General features: G+C 37.4%; 1 protein-coding gene across 1 annotated transcript; it reads left to right on the top strand.

Moving 5' to 3' along the window:
* Positions 1 to 3,988: 3,988 nt before the first annotated feature.
* Positions 3,989 to 6,724, top strand: LOC148012692 (uncharacterized). Its single transcript, XM_087669635.1, has 3 exons — positions 3,989 to 4,398; positions 5,232 to 5,361; positions 5,740 to 6,724. Exons 1-3 carry the CDS (start codon positions 4,299 to 4,301, stop codon positions 6,566 to 6,568), a joined length of 1,059 nt encoding a protein of 352 aa, XP_087525761.1. The 5' UTR covers positions 3,989 to 4,298; the 3' UTR covers positions 6,569 to 6,724.
* Positions 6,725 to 20,298: the final 13,574 nt, after the last annotated feature.

Below are 20,298 nucleotides of genomic sequence, written 5' to 3'. Positions count from 1 at the left end.
ATCTAGAGTCAGAATTTAGAACCAGAGTTGTTATGGGGGTTTTGGCACATTCCAAACATGATGGGGTGCCAAAATGTCATGATTTGGCACACAAAATTTTATGCATGAATTGCAGCAAGCTACAAGATGTTAGACTCATCACGTGATCCATTTCACAATAAGAGTTCTCCCTTCCCTCATAAGAGGCATGGCATTAATGAGTCCAAGTCATAAGGTTTTAAGTTGGGATTCATAGCAACCCACTCAAGATTCTTGAGCTAAAATATGTCTTCAAGTGAATCCACTGCATAATTTCCTTATTATTTAGCTAATCTTAGTCATGATAAAGGCTTTTAACACCATATTGGGGAATACGGAAATTTCCCATAAGTTTGGGACACGTGTTCAAATCTTTGGATTTATCATAACTTGAACATTATAACTCCAAATCGAGCTCTCTATAGCTCAATAGATTCCATTTTTCAAGCGCTTTCCAATGATAGGTCACATCATATGGTTTTGAGAAACTTATGAGCATGTTATCCGGGTGCCACCTATTTAGTATTCAAAAAATGAAAATTGGGAGATTTCCAAACTCACTAATATTGTGTTTTTTGCAGTTGACCATATTATTGGTCATCATGCTCTGAACATTAAGCTATCACATACATCTTCTTTGCTTAATGTTTACCATGTTATTGATCAATAATTCCATAGTTATTTAGCTAATCTCAGTCATGATAAAAGCTTCTACAAAATCAAGCATATTATTGATCAATTGTGTTGTAAAAATTAAGCTACTAAATACATCTTCTTTGCTTAATATTTGCCATAATTCCATTGTTATACAGCTAATCCCAATCATGATAAAATCTTCTGCAATCAACCATATCATTGGTCAATCTTGTTGTAAACATTAAGCTGAGAGAGAGAGAGAGAGAGAGAGAGAGAGAGATTGGGCAACCTTCTTTGTCCACCTTGCTTTTAAAAGAATGGATAGCCAAGACTATAACTATGGTTGCCTCAATACATTGTTCAATGTGTCCATATATTTTTCACTATGGGATTCAAAGTATTAGCAACCTCACAATTAGTCAACACCTACTTAATGCTTTCCCCAAAATTTTCAAAAGAGCTTTTAGGAAGGAAAGGCTTCTATACCTACATATGCATACATGCTATTACATTGATGTATGGATTTTGTATTGCCAACCCAATCAATATCTCCAACTTTTTGTGATTGTTTTATGAGTTTTAAAAGTTGTTTTGTTTTCTCAAATTTTCAAGACAATAGTTTAGTGCTCAATGTAGATTGATATTGGATTAGAATGTGCCACTCACTCCTATGATCCTAGTCAGAAAAGCACCCTCCATCAACTTGAGACATGTGTGGGTGCATACCCACCCATGCTTGCTTGCCTCCCTCTTGAGCACGTGCACGCAGCCCCCGCCCCCCCAAAGCTGAGCACAAGTCGTGGGACTTGTGAGGTTTTCTTTCTAAGGCATCTAAATTGGGATTGTTCCTTCCACTTTGAACCTACACACCTCTCTCTCTCTCTCTCTCTCTCTCAAATGTTCATGGGCAAAAATCAATCAATAAAGACTTGACACATACAAAGTGCACATGATGAACCGGGTCATCTACCATGGTAAACATAAAAAACGCATCAAGAAGTAACCGAAAAGTTACTGCATGTGCATGTCGAGTAGCCCATACATTCTTTTGGCTAGACAATCAAAATCCGAGACGAAGAACAGGCGCACTGTGTAGCGTTTGACGAGGCTATGTCCATTCGTAGGTGCGCGATGGACGAGTTTGCCAAAAAGCTTCCTTAGCCATACCCATACACGTATGCATGAACATAAGAACTTCTATCTCTCTCTGACACATTGCATGTATAATGGATACGCATGAACGTAGAAAGACCACGCCACGAGTGCACCGTCAATCATCTCTCTCTCTCTCTCTCTCTCTCTCTCTCTCAGGTTTCCTATAAGTACTCTTGCTGTCAATATAAGATCCCCTAACTATGTCAACGCCACAGTGAGACCGTTACTTTCTTGACGCAATTCGTGATTAAACATATCAACGTGTCTTCTTTTCTCGTAAGTCTTTCATCGGATTGTTAAATAATTTATTCTGCATCGCGCCCATCTCTTTATTCATTTTCCAGGACTAGTCGACCCATAAAGAAATCATTCTGTATCAGTCTTTCTTTCTAAAAAACCACGCGGAAATTCATTATCTTATAATATGCGCCCACTTCTTCACAGGGTGGTCCGCCCTTTTTTAAGCAGTTACAGGATATTAATGGGCTGATTATTTTTTAATCCGATCGCTTCTCATGCAGCCCAAACGTTGCTGAATTGGGCTTGTATTAAAAGACAGATTAGATGTCCTCTCAAGGCGGTTTTGTAGGCTCACAGATGACTTGTCAGTTCTCTTTGCCTTACCCTTTCTCTATCACCAATAAACCGCCTTCTCTCTCTGATTATCATTACTCCTCCAATCCTTTCTTCCTGGTCTATTTTTCATTGCACTTAACTGCATTTAATTATCCTTATTTAATCATTCAATTGCTTTTGTTCTCCTTATTTTCTCAGTATCCGGGAAAAATATTCATACTGAATTATTGCAAATTTTTTTCCCATATAGACATATTTTTATTCCGTGCCTTATTTAATCATTTAAGTCTCCCCCAATTCAACTATCACATTCCTTATTCAATTATTTCTGGCCTAATTCAAAATTTTAATAGCTTCTACTCGTCTGTGAGTGGTTTTTCTTAATTTTTGCATAAGTGACGTATTTTTTGTTCTCCACTATTTAACCTCCTTTTCCGGCTTAGTTAACGTCCTCTCTGCCGATAATTATTTAAGTACTTCTGTTTGGCTGCGGGTGGCTTTCTTTGCGTACCAAACGGAAATGGGCGATTACTTTAGACTGGTATTTTCTAAAGGAGCTCTTGGCCTGTATATATTTATATTTATTCATTCATTCATTTATTTATATATATATATATATATATATATATATATATAAAGAATAGATGCTATATAAGCTTTTTTTTAATAGTTTCATGTTCAAGCCTATAGTTTGGAAATTTTTAAATTTTAGGAGCTTCTATTCTAGCACATGATGAGCCTCGAGCTACTATAAAGACCCAACATGACCACTCACCAAACACTAGCTAAATTAATAAATGCTCGATTAAAATTAAACCCAAATGGAATCGAATTAAATTAATTTGCTGAGATCCGCGTCTCACCGCATAGCATAATCAGTTCCTTAATCCGCTCATTAATCCCCCCCCCCCCCCCCCGCGCCCATCATCCTGAACATAATAATCAATTTGATTAATCAGTGTTCTCCGCCCTACACTAATTCTAAATTGCTTGAGCGGCCCACTCCATGCAATAATCAACAGCTCAAACAATTGCTGGGTCACGTAATTAATTTGACTAATGGTGCCAATCGGCATCCCCGTTCCCATCAAAATATACAATTGCTCGCTTAACTGTACTCCAATTAGACCACGTGTGGGGCACTGCAGGCAGTTTACTTCCTGGATTCTTTAATCATCCCCCCTCGCAAAATATCGTCACTTTGATGGCCAGCTTTTTTTAATACCAAAATCTGTCAACTTGGCCAATACAAAACCCTAATTTGGCGCCCCATGTTTGAGGGGTATGTTTTTCTTATATGAAAGCTGCAATGGGTCTCCGTCAGAATGATGAATTCAATCATATATTTTGAGACACGTTCATTCAACCATGTGTCATCTGAAAGGGGCAATGCTTAACCCAATACATTAACCCGAGGGAATCTTTGTTGCTCCTCTCAGTAAATTCGAGCCTTGACCTGGGGCTTTTGGGTTAATTACATCATCAGTAATATCTTCTTCTCGAGATCTCTCGGCAGCTCTGTCAGAATCAAGGAGAGGAAAAAAGAACCCCAGACAGAACCGAATTGATAGTAGTTCATTGGTCCAATTGGTCCCTCTCAGAGCTCTCACAGTGACCCAGTAGTCCTACTGCTGCGGCAAAGCCTTGATTATTATTAATTAAGGCTATGTAAAGGCATGTGATCCTATGTAGATGATCATCAGAGCCTTCACAAATATAAAAGGCAGAAGGCTGCTGATTATCTGATCATCGAAGGATTGGATTGGGCTTTCAATTAAGAGAACCTCGAAGCCCTTGTGGTCAAGGATAGGAGCTTCGTAAGATCAGAGCCTCTCTCTCTCTCTCTCTCTCTCTCTCTCTCTCTCTCTGCGTGTGTGTGTGTGTGTCTGCCTGTGTATGCTTAGGCACACACAATGAGGAAAGGCCTCTGGTCCCCCGACGAAGACGAGAAGCTTCGAACCTGCCTTGCCAGTCGTATCCATGGCAGCTGGAGCGACATTGCTAGAAAAGCAGGTACCCAGTGCACTTATTGAATCAAATATCAGAAGCAATTAAGGTCAGCAAACGACCCATTGAAGTTATCAAATTAAGGCATCTATTGAATTAGATCACAGTGTACTTCAATTTTCCTCCATCAATTAGATCACAGTGTGCTTCAACTTTCCCCGATCATGGCAATATAATTAGACCCATTTCAGGTTATACTAAAACTAAACTTTCTAAGTTAGACCCAATTCAGGTTAAGGATTCAGCTTCTGTACATCCATCTTCAATAAAACCGGTTAAAGCTTTTCCTGATTAAAGTACAACTCCATAGCGGATATTGAAGCATTGGACAAATTTTCTCGATTAAGGTATCCATAGAGTAGATTGAGTCATTGGGCCCAATCAAGATCATAGCATCATCAGACTCTCGTCAATTAAGTTCATCTTGCTACACATTGTACTTTCATAACCTCGTAAACTCATTTGATGCTACAACATAGTTACCTCCCTCTTATCGACCTCTGATGAGGCAAGTCCTTCCATCCTTATCCATATCTTGAGCTTGGGCTAAATCCTTGCACTTATCAATTTTTCATTAGCTTATCGGTGAATCTTAAGTGAAGGGTAATATTAATCCATAGCTTCATAGGTCCCTTAAATGGTCAATGCACAAGTGGCTTATTTTAAGAGATGTAAGACTATGCACATGAATTCTACAATGCAGGCCTACATGACTTTAATGCATGAGTGCTTTTCAAGCTAACACTTACAAAACTTATTAGGCCATCATCTTTTGAGTATTTGTTCTTGTAGGAAATGTAGAATGTTATAACCGAATGAAAATTTGAACTGATTTGCAGGCTTACAACGATGTGGAAAGAGTTGTCGGCGGCGTTGGATGAATCACCTTCGCCCCGAGCTCAAGCGTGGAAAGTTTACAGAAGAAGAAATTAAGCTTGTCATTAAATTACATGAGGCTCTCGGAAACAAGTAAGTAAATATCTTACGTTTATATTTCCTCATTAACCATTCCCATCCTTTACTCCACAAATGTTAATCCTCAAGCACATTGAAAAGGTCTTAGCTCAATATAGGGCCTACTAAGGACCTAAACCAGTGCACATTCTTCTTGGACATGGCTTTTCAAGACACATGCAAACTTAGTGTAAGGATCTTGAAACTTGGCTAATATTGGTATCACATGGAAGTGTTTGTAGCAATGCCTTTGAAACAAGCAAGCAAATTCAGACCGTTTTGTGCACTTTCAAAGTAATTTTCTATTAAATCATGGCAATTATAACTACATGTTGTGTTTTATATGGGAATTATCTATGGCAATTACAAATGTGTGTTATGTGGGAACTGTAGGTGGTCAGAGATAGCTACACACTTGGCAGGAAGAACAGATAATGATGTGAAGAATCTATGGAACACACAAATCAAAAGGCAATTGAAGTCCAAATCACATTGTCATATAAGTTGCAACTCAAGCCTTAAGGAAACAACTCCTAAATTTCCTTTCATCATTGAACCCCCGCCAATCAATGGAATTGTTGGTTTAGGAGGAGAAGAAAGCCCCCAACACTCTTGCATGAGTAGCTCTTCCACTTACTCCATGCCAAACCCCTCTAATGCATGCCTGGTTATGGATGGACCAACCAACTTGGTTGCTTCAAGCATGAATCAACTGTCTCAAAATCTTTCTCAACAAGGGACAACATTCTTTCAAATAAGTGAACCACATGAAGAAGTTGGACCTCCACGGTTACAACAAGGTTTGGAGGAAAACTTTTGTGACATGTTTGATACCACACATATCCTCGACATTCAACAACTTCAACACATAGAGGAGAAGACACCAACAAATTTTAGCATGTACGTGAAATATCCTACCACAAATTTCATAGCAGATAAAACAAATTTGAGTGTGGAATCCCAACAACATAATAATGCCTCTACATGCACTGCATTGGTAACCAATGGGTCCAACATGTATTGGGAGAGGGCATCAAGTGATTGCAGTATCGATGACACTAGTAGTGTTAGTGATCGAAGTCTTGTAGAGCAATCGTGCTCAATTTTGTCATATTACCAAGATAGTCATGAAAACATGGAAGTAGCACCAAGGGGGCGATGGATCTCTTCACTTCCAAATGATGATTGGCCACTTGAAAACTTTTGTACTTCCATGTGGTAGTGATGTGGTTGGGAAAACCATGCATGCCATTTCTAACTCACAGCATTGTATGCATACCTACTTGTACCATTTATGCTTCCAATATGAGAGCTAAATTGTAAATGTACATTCATAACTTATACATAAAAGTGTATTTTAACAATGTGAGAAGTGAAAACAATTCTTTTGGTTCAATTTTAAGTACTTCTTGTACTCAAATTTTTCATAAACCTATGAGGAAGAGAAGTAATAACTTTATCGGGTCGTTATAGTTTATAGCTTTATGAGGTAATTATAATTCAAATATGTGACCTCAAGCTACAATACTAGTGTTAAGAAAGAATTTGAATGTGCAATTTCGCTCATACATGATGCAAAAACTTTCATGAGAGTTACAGATGTAATTAGGTGGTAGGTTCATATATTTGGATCATGTTTCAATCTCTACAAAAGTTGGGTTTTTAGATAGATTTTATTTTCTAGACTACATTTAGTCAATCAAATTTTCCATTCCCAATATTGTTCTAATATGCTTAAAAAGTTTCGCAAACTATAGGTGTATGATCTCTACATCCAAATGCTCTCCCCCAAATTCTCAACAAAAGTATTACAATTTGAGGTTCACTTGATTAGGAGGGTAGAAAATTCCATGTTATTTATGAAAGTGATCAAAATGGCACTTGTAGAAATATGCCCTTCTAAAAATGTTCATGACTATTACTTCTTTTTTCGAGTGCTAGCTTGTTTTGTCAAAATAGTTTCTCTCTTCTTCATGTGATACCAAAGAGCACATGCAATGTTTGTAAAATATATAAACTCTATGTTGAACTAAGCATGTAAGTAACAATAAACTTGGCTTTTGTCTCGAAGACTAGTCTTAATTACTTTTAAAATGCAGCATACATGATGTCAAGGTATTTGATGTATTGACAAATATCTATTCTACGTTAGCTAAAGCTCTTTCTAGTGTCCCACCAATGATAAATAGTCATCTAGTGAGTGTGGAAAATGATGGATGCTAGTTGACTAGAACTTGTAATCTTAAGTTAGCTTAGTAAATGCTATTGAAAGCTACACTTTTCTAGTTTCCCTAAAATACTAAGCATTATAGTACACCACAAGCAATCATCATAAAAAGACGTGTGGAGAAAATATGTGTTGAATCTTAATTGACTATAACATCTTACCTTCTCTTACCTTTTATATGTGATATTGAAAGCCCTATGATAACCAAACGTCCACAATTTTAGGAAACTAGAAAGAAAAAAAAATAGTTAACTCATTTTGTAGTAACTATCATGCTTAATCCAAAGGGCATACACCTTCATGTAACTTTGTTATCCCAACTATGTAAATGGAATGGGTGTTTTGATTCATTTGGAAAGATGCATTGCCACACGGGTGATTAAATGATGTCACATGCCCATTTATAGATTACATTAGAGCACAAGTGTGGAAAAAATATAGATGTCAAATCTCTATCAACTATAACATTTTATCTTCTCTTACCTTTTATATGTGCTATTGAAAGCCCTATGATAACTAAACCTCCACAATTTTAGGAGAGTAGAAAGAAAATTATCATTGAACTCCACAATTTCTTCTTCTTCTTCTTCTTCTTCTTCTTCTTCTTCTTCCTCTTCCTCTTCCTCTTCCTCTTCCTCTTCCTCTTCCTCCTCCTCCCCCTCCCCCTCCCCCTCCCCCTCCCCCTCCCCCTCCCCCTCCCCCTCCCCCTCGCTCTCTCTCTCTCTCTCTCTCTCAAATAATAATTAATAACATATATAACTAATTATATATGTATAATACATTAATTGAAATATATTTATGTATATTTTATTGATTATTAATTAACATATTAATATTAAGTATTAATACCTATTCAAGTACATGATTGTATCATTATACATATTAAGTATTCTGTATATTAATCCTACTTATTTATTGAGGAGAGAGAAAAAGTGGAACATTTTTCTCTCTCTCTCTCTCTCAAATAATAATTAATAACATATATAACTAATTATATATGTATAATACATTAATTGAAATATATTTATGTATATTTTATTGATTATTAATTAACATATTAATATTAAGTATTAATACCTATTCAAGTACATGATTGTATCATTATACATATTAAGTAGAGAAAGAGTGGAACATTTTTTAAAAACATATAAGAGAAAAAGAGAAGGTTTTGGGGGGCGATGAGAGGCTACCACATGACATCTACAATACCTTTTAATAATAAATTTAGAATACACATATATACACACACATATCTATATCTATATGTATGCATGCATGTATATATGTATATATGCATATATGAATAATAAACATATTTGTGTGTGTGTGTGTAATACATGTGCATCTATTTATGTGGTCTTGTAAATGTGTATCCTCTCTCTTGTTGTCATCATATATATTTTTCTCTCACTTCTTTTTCTTCCTCTTATCTCTCATCATTCTTCATCTCATATATATACATGTTTGTATGTGTATGCACATGAGTGTATGCATTGTGTGTGTGTGTGTGTGTGTGTGTGTGTGTGTGTGTGTGTGTGTGTGTGTGTGTGTGTGTGTGTGTGTGTGCGTCCATTCTCTCTCTCTCTCTCTCTCTCTCTCTCTCTCTCTCTCTCTCATATGTTTACATGTGTATGACCATGTGTGTGTGTGCACATACATGTGTCTGTGTATGGGTATGTGTATGTATTGTTTATTTATTTTTATAGTTTATGTACATTTTTGCATGGTTTTTGAGCATGCATACATTATATCAACATGTTTGACCATGAAAATTATTATATAATCTGATATGTTCAATTAAAAAAGAAATAAAACTCTTTTTTTATAGTATATGTGCATTTATGGATGTTTTTAGAGTATATACACATTGCATGCACATGTTCAACCATTAAATATCATATCATTTCATATATTTAATTAAATAGGAAATTCATTTCTTTCTCTCTAGGAGAGAGAGAGAGAGAGAGAGAGAGAGAGAGAGAGAGAGCCATATATAACTTTTCAAAGACTCGCCTTTGCCCTTTTCATGATCATATCCTATGTTCAATTTAGAGAGAGAGAGAGAGAGAGAGAGAGAGTGTGTGTGTGTGTGTGTGTGTGTGTGTGTCTGTGTGTGTGTGTGTGTGTGTGTGTGAAGAAGAAGAAGAAGAAGAAGAAGATAGATATAATAAAAAATAAATATAATCCCCAGTCACCCTTCAAGAAAACTTGAATATCAAACTTCTTCTCCTTATGCCACATAGAGACTGCTAGCAAATTCTATTGTTTCCACTGCAAATAACTGAACATGCTTAATATATACGAAGCCAACTAGTGACTAGTTTGGGATACCCAAGGCAAAGCTCTAAATAATATATAGAATAGATTGCACAATTTTGACAACCCATAAATTACATTCAAAGTTTCTCCTCCTCCTCATTTCTCTCTCTCTCTCTCTCCCTCTCTCTCTCTCTCTCTCTCTCTCTCTCTCTCATAACTAATTAGCCTAGCATGGCCCACTAATAAAACTTTACACAATTGGCATCATTGCAAAACTCACATAGCTACATCTTACTCACTTTATATTTTTGTGAGCAAAGCCATACTAATGCACACAGTTGCTTCCATTTGCTCACAAAAACTACAACAAAAAAGGTGCTTTATGCATAACACATGGCATACTCTGTGCACAATGATATATTACTTTTAATTGCATGAAGGTATGACAATCCTTAAATACTAAATGCATGTTTTATGTGAGTTTATGCCTTATGATACTTTTTATATCTTTTTTTTGGTAAAACCTTCAAAAGATGAATAGTTTCGTATGCATTGTCTTATGTGAGTTTATGTCTTATAATACTTTTTATATCTTCATTTTTGTGAAACCTTCAAAAGTTGCATAGTTTACTATGTGAGTTTATGCCCTACAATACTTGATATAACTTCATTTGCGTAAAATTTTCAAACGTTGTATAGTATACTATCACTTTATCAACCCCTCATTAGCCAACTTTTCATTTGGGAGGAAAGGAAGCTCTGAGAGAGTGAGGAATGTTCTATTGATACCACATCAATTGGCATTTATTACTCATTTATTTCCCCATCAATACTAATGACACGTGGCATTTTCTTCTACTCCTGCAACATGAGTGCCCGATGATGTGCTGCAACATGAGTGCCCATTTGGGTATCCTTCCCTGAGTTACAAGTGTGGCTCAACAATGAAGTATCTATGCTTGCAAAGGCATTTGGGAAAAGTCTTGTATAGCCTCGCAATGGCTAATCACAATGGTGCTCTTAAGGCAGAAAAGAAAGTCTACACATAGGAAAAAGCAATCTCACACATTGGAGGTGTTTGATCCTAATGGGATTGAGGTGGTTTATCAATGTTAAATTTTCTACATACCATGACGCTTGCTTTGTTTGTAAGTCCTCAATGAAAGCCTATCCTTGAAATGAGTTTTTCAAATTTTTGATACACGTGTTTGAAATCGATGCAAGGTTGATAGACAAGCATAACCAAATGCTAACTTATGACTTTTCATATCTCGACATGCAACATATAAAGATATACTCTTTCTAATGGAATTTCTAGAGTGGCCTTCCAACTTGGATCTTGTAATCCTTAAAGTCCACCTCAATAAGGTTATTCCATTATTTAGAGTCATCATCCACTATTCTCCTTTTCCCTTAATGGGGCTACTATGAGGTTTCTTGTGTCACATCAAATCAAGAAGGTTAGTCCATCCATAAATAGAAGCATGGATGTGCTAAATTTTCTCCGTCTAAAATCTCAAACATGCATTGTAATACCCATTAAATTAGCATTTAAATGCCACTCCACTTTGAATAATCCAATTCCTAATGCCTCAAGCTTCTATCCTTTGTCTTACGGTTCAATAATGCTTGAGATGTCTATGTGATGAAGAAACCATTTCAAAGTATCATGGTTCTCATTTGGGCACTTTTGTTGCACATATCCACTAAATCATTCTCAGATTAGATGCTTAAAGCTTTTCTGAAGATGGAAAATCCCTTGCATACTATAAAGCTCTATTTATGAGTTAATACTAACACATTTCATTTTTGGTGCTTTAATATTTGCACTTCATTGAGTTTCAATACAAAGATGAGTCTTCTCTCTATATTCCATAGAGTCATGTCTTAAATATACACCATTGTAACTTGCACACTCCTAAGGTCTATGCAAACATTGTTGAATTCAACATGTTGAAAAGAAAATATATTTTTTGTTTCCTTTGTAAAAGAAGGCATTAAATCCTTAATGTGCTTGTAGTCATCCAAAAGCATTATGATTGCCAGATTTTATTTCTACCTCTCTTTTCTCTAAGGATGTATAGTCTAGTAAGAGTAAAAGCACTTCGATAATATTGACAATGGTTTTATAATGTCTTGGGTTTTAAAATAACTTCTTCACATGTTAACACAACGTATCAATTTTAAACCTTGAACTTTTCTTCGTGTATAAGACATTAGCTCAATAGATTATACACTTTTTTTTCTTTTCAATTTCTTCTTCCTTCACCTCCTCCACTAATGAGATACCCCTCCTAGGTTTGATTTTTCCTATCATCTCCTTCCTGCACATGAACAAAGTTCAAAATTAGCAAGCCTTTTAAAAAATTGAAAACACTAAAATTAAATGTTTTTTTTAAAAAGAAACTTACATGTAATCATCAACCCATTGTTCACCACCATTCCCCTCCTCCCATGCATCTTGATGACAATTGACATGAGCTCCCTCATCATTATCAATGACACAAGCTCCCTCTCAACATCGTGTGAGATGTCAATAGTGTGAGGTGTCGTGTGTAGGATAGATTCGACAAGTTGCAATGCATGGCGATGGAGTAACAAATGATGGAGAGAGGGAGGGATATCCCCCCCTCCTAGGGATATATAAAGCTATAAGGCTTCAAGGATTTGTCATTGGGAGATTTTCAAAGGGCCGAGAAGTTGTTGAAGAGAGGTACAAAGGAAGAGAGAGTGTGTGGGAGAGGGAGAGATAAAAAAGAATCTAAGGGAGGAAAAGAAGATAGAATAGGGAGAGGGAGAGAGCATTAGAGAGAGAGGAGAGCCAAACAGAAGATAAGAGGAACCAATAAGGAGAAAAGAGAAAGTTTCATCCTTCTAACACAACATCTCATCCTCCCACTCTATCCATTGATGAAGAGCCTTATTAGTGCTCATAACCCAAGGATTTCTTGCACAAGAGGCAAAGCTCGCAGTAGCAGTAAGGCCAAGGCTTCAAGGTAGGAGACAATTCTTTTAAGGGACTCAGGGTGTTTCCTAGTCCCTTTTTCTATTTTGTGATTTATTGCTTGTCATCGTCGTAAGGAGTTCATACGCCATGGCTTTAATTCCTTACTATTTAAGCTAGTTTGTTATTGCTATAAAGATTACGAAACAATCACTCATTAAGGTAAAGGTTATTAATGGCATTGGAATAAAGAGAGCTATGCATGGATTGTGCATGATAAAGTGTTAAAGCATTTAGAAAAAAGGCATTTGATCTTTAAAAAAGGCTAGAGATATATTTTTTGATATGTGACCTAAGTACTAGGAAGAGTAGTATGTAGAACTTTATGTGATTCAACTCTAAGGAAAATTAAGTTGTTGAGGATTGCATCTTCTTTTGTGAAGTATTCAAAGGACATTGTTTTGGTTTGTTGAATTTGTCTTTTTAAGAAAATCTTTATTATTTTAGGGACAAGATGGCCTTCCTAGCCAATATAAGTTGATTGATTCTTACTAAATGTTTAAAGTGATTGTTAGATGGATGTTATCGAAAATGAATGTTTTCCTAGCTAATTACGATATATTGGTTGCCTTGGTTGTCTATTCTAAAAAGGTTAAAAAGAAGGGTTTTATCAGACCTCCCTCAAGGCTAGTTGTAGAATCCTACATCAAGGGGGTTGATTTTACAACTTTGGAGAGCTTGGACTTGCCACAATTGCAAGATACCTCTCCATAGGGAGGATGTTAGGTGGGAGGTAGTAACAATGCCAAGGGACCTTGGCTAGTAAATTTCCTATATACTTAGAAATTTCCTAACCCCTACATGACCTAGGACAGTATTCCTAGAAAGCACTAACACTAGTTAAGGGTGGAATCTTAGTGGGATTAAACCTTCATGTTGTTATTTCCATATAGGAAAAATGAGAGATTATAATACTCTTATATAGGTGGAAAAAGAAATCATAATAAGAATATGAATCAAATAACTATTTGGAATTGCTTAAAAAAGTATTTGTTTATCTTGTTTGAGTTTTTTAATATAAAATATGTGAGGAAACCCAATGACTTAAAACATTAATTAAGAAACCTTCCTTTATATGTTGAAACTTAAATATGATAGGTAATTAGACAACCAAAGATGATTCGTCTTATAAAGGGAAGCAAGAGGGCATTATCCTCAAGGGATCCATTCTTAAGATCTCCCTAAGATAGTGCAATCTCAATTAATCAATACTTTTCTTTCAAGTAATGATATATAGGAATTCATATGATGACCCACTAGATAGTCAAGTAGAACCTTGACTTGTGTCATTTTAAGAGACCTAAATGAGGCTATATCCTATGGACAAAAGGGTTGACATGCTACTCTTCCCTTTGTTTCTCATTCTTTTTTAATCAAGTGTGACACAATCTACTTTGATTTTGAGTTGAGTTGTAAATGCAATGGCTCAAAGTCCAATACTAGATAAGCTATTAGATGACCTTAACATCAAAGTAGGAACCTTATTTTAGGTTGATTCTCATGGGTATGGAAAAAAATTTCCTACGAAGTAGACTCAAGCGATACTTAGGCAAACTCAATGGTATTCCAAAGGAGTTTCAGATAGCATTGCCAAGGATGGTCTTTGATGATGCACTACCAAATTGTGTTGATAAGGGTTACTCAATCGGGCATATCACAGGTTCTTCATCACATCTTGTTAATTACTATGTATCCTTTCTTACTAATTGAAGGATTGTTACATGCTTCCAATACTTCATGTGGTTGAACTAGATAAGAGTCCTCAATTATCTCTTTTTACACATGTTTGTGTAGAGAGAGCTTGAAGCTGAAGAGAAGATCAAGTTGAATATTCTCTTCTGAAAATGAAATTTTTTTAATTCAAATCCTATTATACCCCTTTTGAATCTTTTTTGAAGATCCACCTTTTGATCTAAATCATCGAGGCTTCTAAATTACCTTTGTTTAGACTTGAATCCAAAAGAAATCAATGGGCCTTTATAATCAATCTATCCACTTGAATGTTTTACTTTTTATTCTCCTATTTGAGCTAATTTCCTTTGAGGTGATTACAACTCTATGTCTAACTCAACTAATCTTCTTGCTTATTATCCATATTTTACTTCCAAGATGGTTTTGATAAAGGATTTGGCTCATATTACAAGGCTTGGTTTCACATTGAGAGTGCAAATGATTATTGTATCCCAAAAATCCATTATTTTCATCTCCAATAAACCTAACTATATCGACAAGCATCCAAAATTTGGGTGGTCAACATGTTCATATATTTTTTAGATATAGTCCTTCATTCATCCATACCTCAATGTGCTTCTTGCTTTCATCTCTCTCAACCTTTTGGCTTCAACTTAATTAGTGTTGAGAACCTTCTTGTTCTTTTCCCTTCATGTGAAATGTGGTTTTTTTACCAATATAAAAATATGGATATTCTTTTTTATTGGAGCTTCATATATATAAATTGAAATAAAAAGAGAGAGGGTCAAACCTATAATATTTAATGTTATACTTATGAGTCACTTCTCAAACTATTGTAGGTTCAAACACAAAGAAAGATTGTGGTCTCAATGTTCGAATTACCATAACAAGTTACTTGCTTCTTTGAATCTAATAGGCACAGAAAGCTTCTTCCATTGGTGTATATAAATACATAAAAAGACGAAGAGCAATTGTCAGAAAAAAACAATGAAGGGAAATAAATATAGCAATCAAAGATACTTCTAAAATCCTTACGCTATGCAAACATAAAGAAAATAGTGCTCTTGATATTCCAAACAATACCTTGTGTAGAGGCGAGCACAAGCTCTATCGCCAAGACCCACGGACTGCTTATCGTTCAAGCGTTTCAAGAAAGCACCAATGGCTACCTCTCACATAGCCAACACGCCTTACCTCCCTACGGCTGTAGTAAGCTTACCTTGATGCTCAACTAAGTTGCCTCCTCTCTCAAGCACCCCGATAGCTCCATGACTCTTGATGCAAGCTTAAGCATCCTCAAGACTCTTCCTTCAAGCTCCATCTTCCATAGCTATGCGCAAGATGAAAGAAGAGTAGAGAAGAGAAGAAGAAGAGAGGAGATGATGGAGAGCTTCACCTCCAAGATCCCTCACTCTCACAAGCTCACTCCCTCACACTCCCTCCCTCAAGCACTCACAAGCAAGCAAGAAAAATAAGAGAAGAAGAGAAGAAGAAGAATCCACTTTTCCGCACACCAAAGAATCAACTCTCATTTACTTTTTGAACTTTATATACAAAGCCCTAAATTGCATTTGGTCGATCATCCCCTTTTTACATGGTCGGTAGGTCCTTTTCCATTGTCCTCCTATCTTCCTAGTTTCCCTCCTATTGCCCATCTACATTTACAATTTGCACCGGTCAAGGCCTGGCACTTTTTTTTAAAATAAATCACAGTGAGCCTTGTGCTCTTTTGTAGAAGTATTGGCTTGTGCTTCTTCTTGAGCACCTCTCCCTCATTTAGGACTTTTCCACACTTCTTGTGTTTCCCCATTTTTCTTGGTGTGCCTTCATTCTCCATTCCTCTTTTACCTTGGCTTTGTCTTCTACTTTAGATTTTCGAGGTTTTCTGCCTTGTTTGTTTGAGGGTTAACATCACCCCCTCCTAATTGAGTGCTAGTCCCATGGCACTTGCTAGGGGATGAGTTAGACTCTGTTGTTGGAGAGTCCAAGTAGCTTTTTGAGTCAGACTGGGGGATGAATCAGTCTCTGTTGTTGGAGAGTCAGACTCTGTTGTTGGAGAGTCCAAGTAGCTTTTTGAGTTTGGGTACGAATCATGTTGGAAGGATTTATGGAACTATAGGGCCCTTGGCTAGGTACCACCCTGGTATTGGAGGGATTTTTGGAACTGAGAGGCCTGGCATTGGATATGATCCTTGGTGTTGGAGGGATGTTGAGGGGCGGGTCCATCTTTGCAATTCAAAGTGGTGTTAATTGGATCCATGCTTGGAGGATGGCTTGTGGAAAATTTCTTCTTTGAATTTTAAGATGGTGTGAGATGGATTCGTCCTTCAAAGCTCCATGGTTGACTTCACCTGCACTGTTCCAAATGAGCTTCTTCATCCACTTTTTGATCATGGCTATTGCGTTCGGCCCTTGGTTTGGTGGGTCATCATGGTAGGATGTTTCACAAGATGGAGAGCACATTTCATGGACGATGGGGTCACTGAAGTGAGTGGTGGGGCCTCCTGTTTAGCTTGGAGAAGAAAGAAAGGTGCAATTTTTGTGGGTGTGTGCCATTGTTGTGGGGCGCCTCATGTGCATGCTAGTGGGATGGAGCTTAGGGTGATAGGTCTAACAACAAGTGAGTGTTACCTCCCTGGGTGTGTCTTTCCCTTGATGTGTCCTATGTAGGAAGTGGGGGATCAAAATGAGGCTAGGGGGTTAGGGACGGAGCCAGCCAACTAGGGCCACCGAGCATGCCTAACTTGAGGACCCCTAGGTGCAGTGGCTGTGGTGAATGTCCAACCTGCGAGTGGAGAAGTGTGATTTTTTTTTTGCCACTGATAGTAATAATGGTAAAGTTACATAGTTGTAATGGAAGTTAAATCTTCATCATTGGAGTGAGATGGGGAAGGAGGCTTACTAGATTTACTAAGGAATTGGCGGATTTGGAGATACCCCTTGAGGTTTAGGTGGACTTGAAGGGTGGTGGAGGAGAGGAACGAATGATTGTAGCAGGTGAAGTGGCTATCATTCATATCCTCTAGTAGAGCTAAGCAAAATGAAGGCAATACAGTGGCACGCATCATTAGTCATGATGCCAGGAGGCATATTCCACGGTGGATTCCGTGCCACAGTGGATTCCGTGAGGTTTTACGGTGGATTCCGTAAACTTAGATGACCGGGGCTCATACACAAAGAGGATTCTTTGTGCGAGAAGTTGATGGGGACACCTGTCCTTTTCGGGCGTTTCATTAATTTAGTGTGTACATGGGTGATTCCATAGCGGGTGATTCCGCAAAATGCATATTAAATTAATAAACGTTTATGAGTTTAGAGTGCGCACTCGTAATAAATTAAGGTTAGGATTTATTTCTAACCAGTTGATTTATTTATGTAGCTGAAGACTGCTAGGTATTCACTTTTGTCGGTTTAATTGTATTATTTTACTAACGATTGTGAATGCTTCAGTTGATGTGTAGAGATAGCAGCAGTGGCGGAGGAAAGCATTGGAGTCTAGCGAGTATTCGACCTTTGGACTATATTTTGATAGGCGCCACGCCTATATTTTGTTATGTCTATTGAGACATCGATAATTGATTATTATTTTGTATGCGCCTATGCGCCCGGATATGTTATTTCTATTTGGACATTGAGATTGGGCGTGCCAGACTCTATGGGCACCGTCTATTAGCTTTATTTTCCTATTTTTGTAGAAAGCAAACTCAAAAGCTAAAAAGCTTGTCATATTTTTGTAATTGGGCTATTATTGAGCATGAAGATTGGAAATATACATTAAATACATGCTTTGTGAAGCGCTCACACAAGGCATGGGGGAGATTGAACCCAATTTGTCTCTTGTCTCTTGTCGTGCATGCTTTTACATTGTTTTTTGTGCAAAAAGGTAGAGTTCTTTGTTCTTGGGGACCTTCCGGGATTCACCACATGAGCTATCTGCGGCCGATCTGCGCACCAGTGGTATCAAAGCGGAGGAGAGATCAAGAGCTTCCAATCGCTACTAATCTCGGGCGAAGGCAGAGCTCCAGGAACAAACGGGCTCTACAGTCAATTTCATCGCGAACCGTCGATACAGGCAAACTTCTGGCGATCAAGAACCCCTGTTTCCACTGTCAGATCATGAAGGACCAGGCTCTGCAGGCGGAGGACCACTCATACATCTCCATCATCAAGTCGTTGAAAACAGTGAGAAAAAATTCTTAATCTTCTTAACCAAAAGCTTAATTATCAAGCTTTATAAGCTTAAAGGAAGCTTAGGGCTTCAAAATCCCACTTCGACGTATCAGAAGACCCCCCCGAAATTTTCGCGCGGCCAAAAAACGGCCCCCCCCCCACGAAAAATTTCGCCACTTGCTAAGTCCTCCATTAAGCTATTAAAGCTTAAGCTTAATCACTAAAGCTTAAGGTTTTCTGCAAGTTACACAGGTCAGACAAGTCGGCAAACTCCAGGTCTCGCACTTCTGAAGTCAAGTTCAGCAAGTCAATTGAAATCAAGTCCTGTAAGTTCTGCAAGTCGGCCTAAGTTCAGCAAGTCAACAACTCTGCAAGTCTGCTAAGTCTGCAACTTTGCAAGTCAGACTAAATCAGAACTGACTAGTGCTTAAAACTCATAGAAGACTTGTTCGTATGCAAAAACTCTGAACTGGAAAGTTGTTCGCAGCAAGCTGTTCTACCTATCTACAAGTTCGTTGAAGTACTTTCAGCAAACGGAGACAGAAATATTGCAGAATTTCTGAAAATTGAAGAAGAAATACCCAAAAATACATAGCCTTGTAACCCCAAATTTAAGCTACGCTTATCCCGCTAACCTGATTTTGAGAGAGAAAGGTTTGTTGAGTTTTACAGGATGACTACCCCACATATGGATGATCCTATGACTGAAGACGACTTACCTGAGCCTACCATGGAACAAAAGCTAGATCTTATCATGCTGCAATTGGAAGAAGAGCGAAGGGCTAGGCAAGCATTGCAAGCGCAATTGACAAAACTTCAAAGAGCGTCCACCGACAAAGAAGAACCACAAGCTGAAGATTTGATTCGACGTACCATCGACGCCACCCTTGAAGCACAAACCATTCGCAAGGAATCCAAGATAAGTAAACGAAGTTTCAAGTTTCGCACTTTCAATGGCATAAGAGAAGGTATGATGCCAGGAGGCATATTCCACGGTGGATTCCGTGAGGTTTTACGGTGGATTCCGTAAACTTAGATGACCGGGGCTCATACACAAAGAGGATTCTTTGTGCGAGAAGTTGATGGGGACGCCTGTCCTTTTCGGGCGTTTCATTAATTTAGTGTGTACATGGGTGATTCCATAGCGGGTGATTCCGCAAAATGCATATTAAATTAATAAACGTTTATGAGTTTAGAGTGTGCACTCGTAATAAATTAAGGTTAGGATTTATTTCTAACCAGTTGATTTATTTATGTAGCTGAAGACTGCTAGGTATTCACTTTTGTCGGTTTAATTATATTATTTTACTAACGATTGTGAATGCTTCAGTTGATGTGTAGAGATAGCAGCAGTGGCGGAGGAAAGCATTGGAGTCTAGCAAGTATTCGACCTTTGGACTATATTTTGATAGGCGCCACACCTATATTTTGTTATATCTATTGAGACATCGATAATTGATTATTATTTTGTATGCGCTTATGCGCCCGGATATGTTATTTCTATTTGGACATTGAGATTGGGCATGCCAGACTCTATGGGCACCGTCCATTAGCTTTATTTTCCTATTTTTGTAGAAAGCAAACTCAAAAGCTAAAAAGC

The sequence above is a fragment of the Lygodium microphyllum genome, chromosome 27 (genome assembly GCF_053477565.2).
Source record: "Lygodium microphyllum isolate KBCC chromosome 27, Lygodium_microphyllum_v1.1.10, whole genome shotgun sequence".
Lineage (NCBI taxonomy): Eukaryota > Viridiplantae > Streptophyta > Polypodiopsida > Schizaeales > Lygodiaceae > Lygodium > Lygodium microphyllum.
Note: the sequence above shows the minus strand (reverse complement) of the source record. Positions and strands in the feature narration are given on the sequence as shown.

Coding starts and splice junctions, on each gene's coding strand:
- LOC148012692 (XM_087669635.1), top strand. CDS start 4,299: ATGAGGAAAGGCCTCTGGTCCCCCGACGAAGACGAGAAGCTTCGAACC. Junction 4,399..5,231: donor CGACATTGCTAGAAAAGCAG/GTACCCAGTGCA, acceptor ACTGATTTGCAG/GCTTACAACGATGTGGAAAG. Junction 5,362..5,739: donor CATGAGGCTCTCGGAAACAA/GTAAGTAAATAT, acceptor TGGGAACTGTAG/GTGGTCAGAGATAGCTACAC.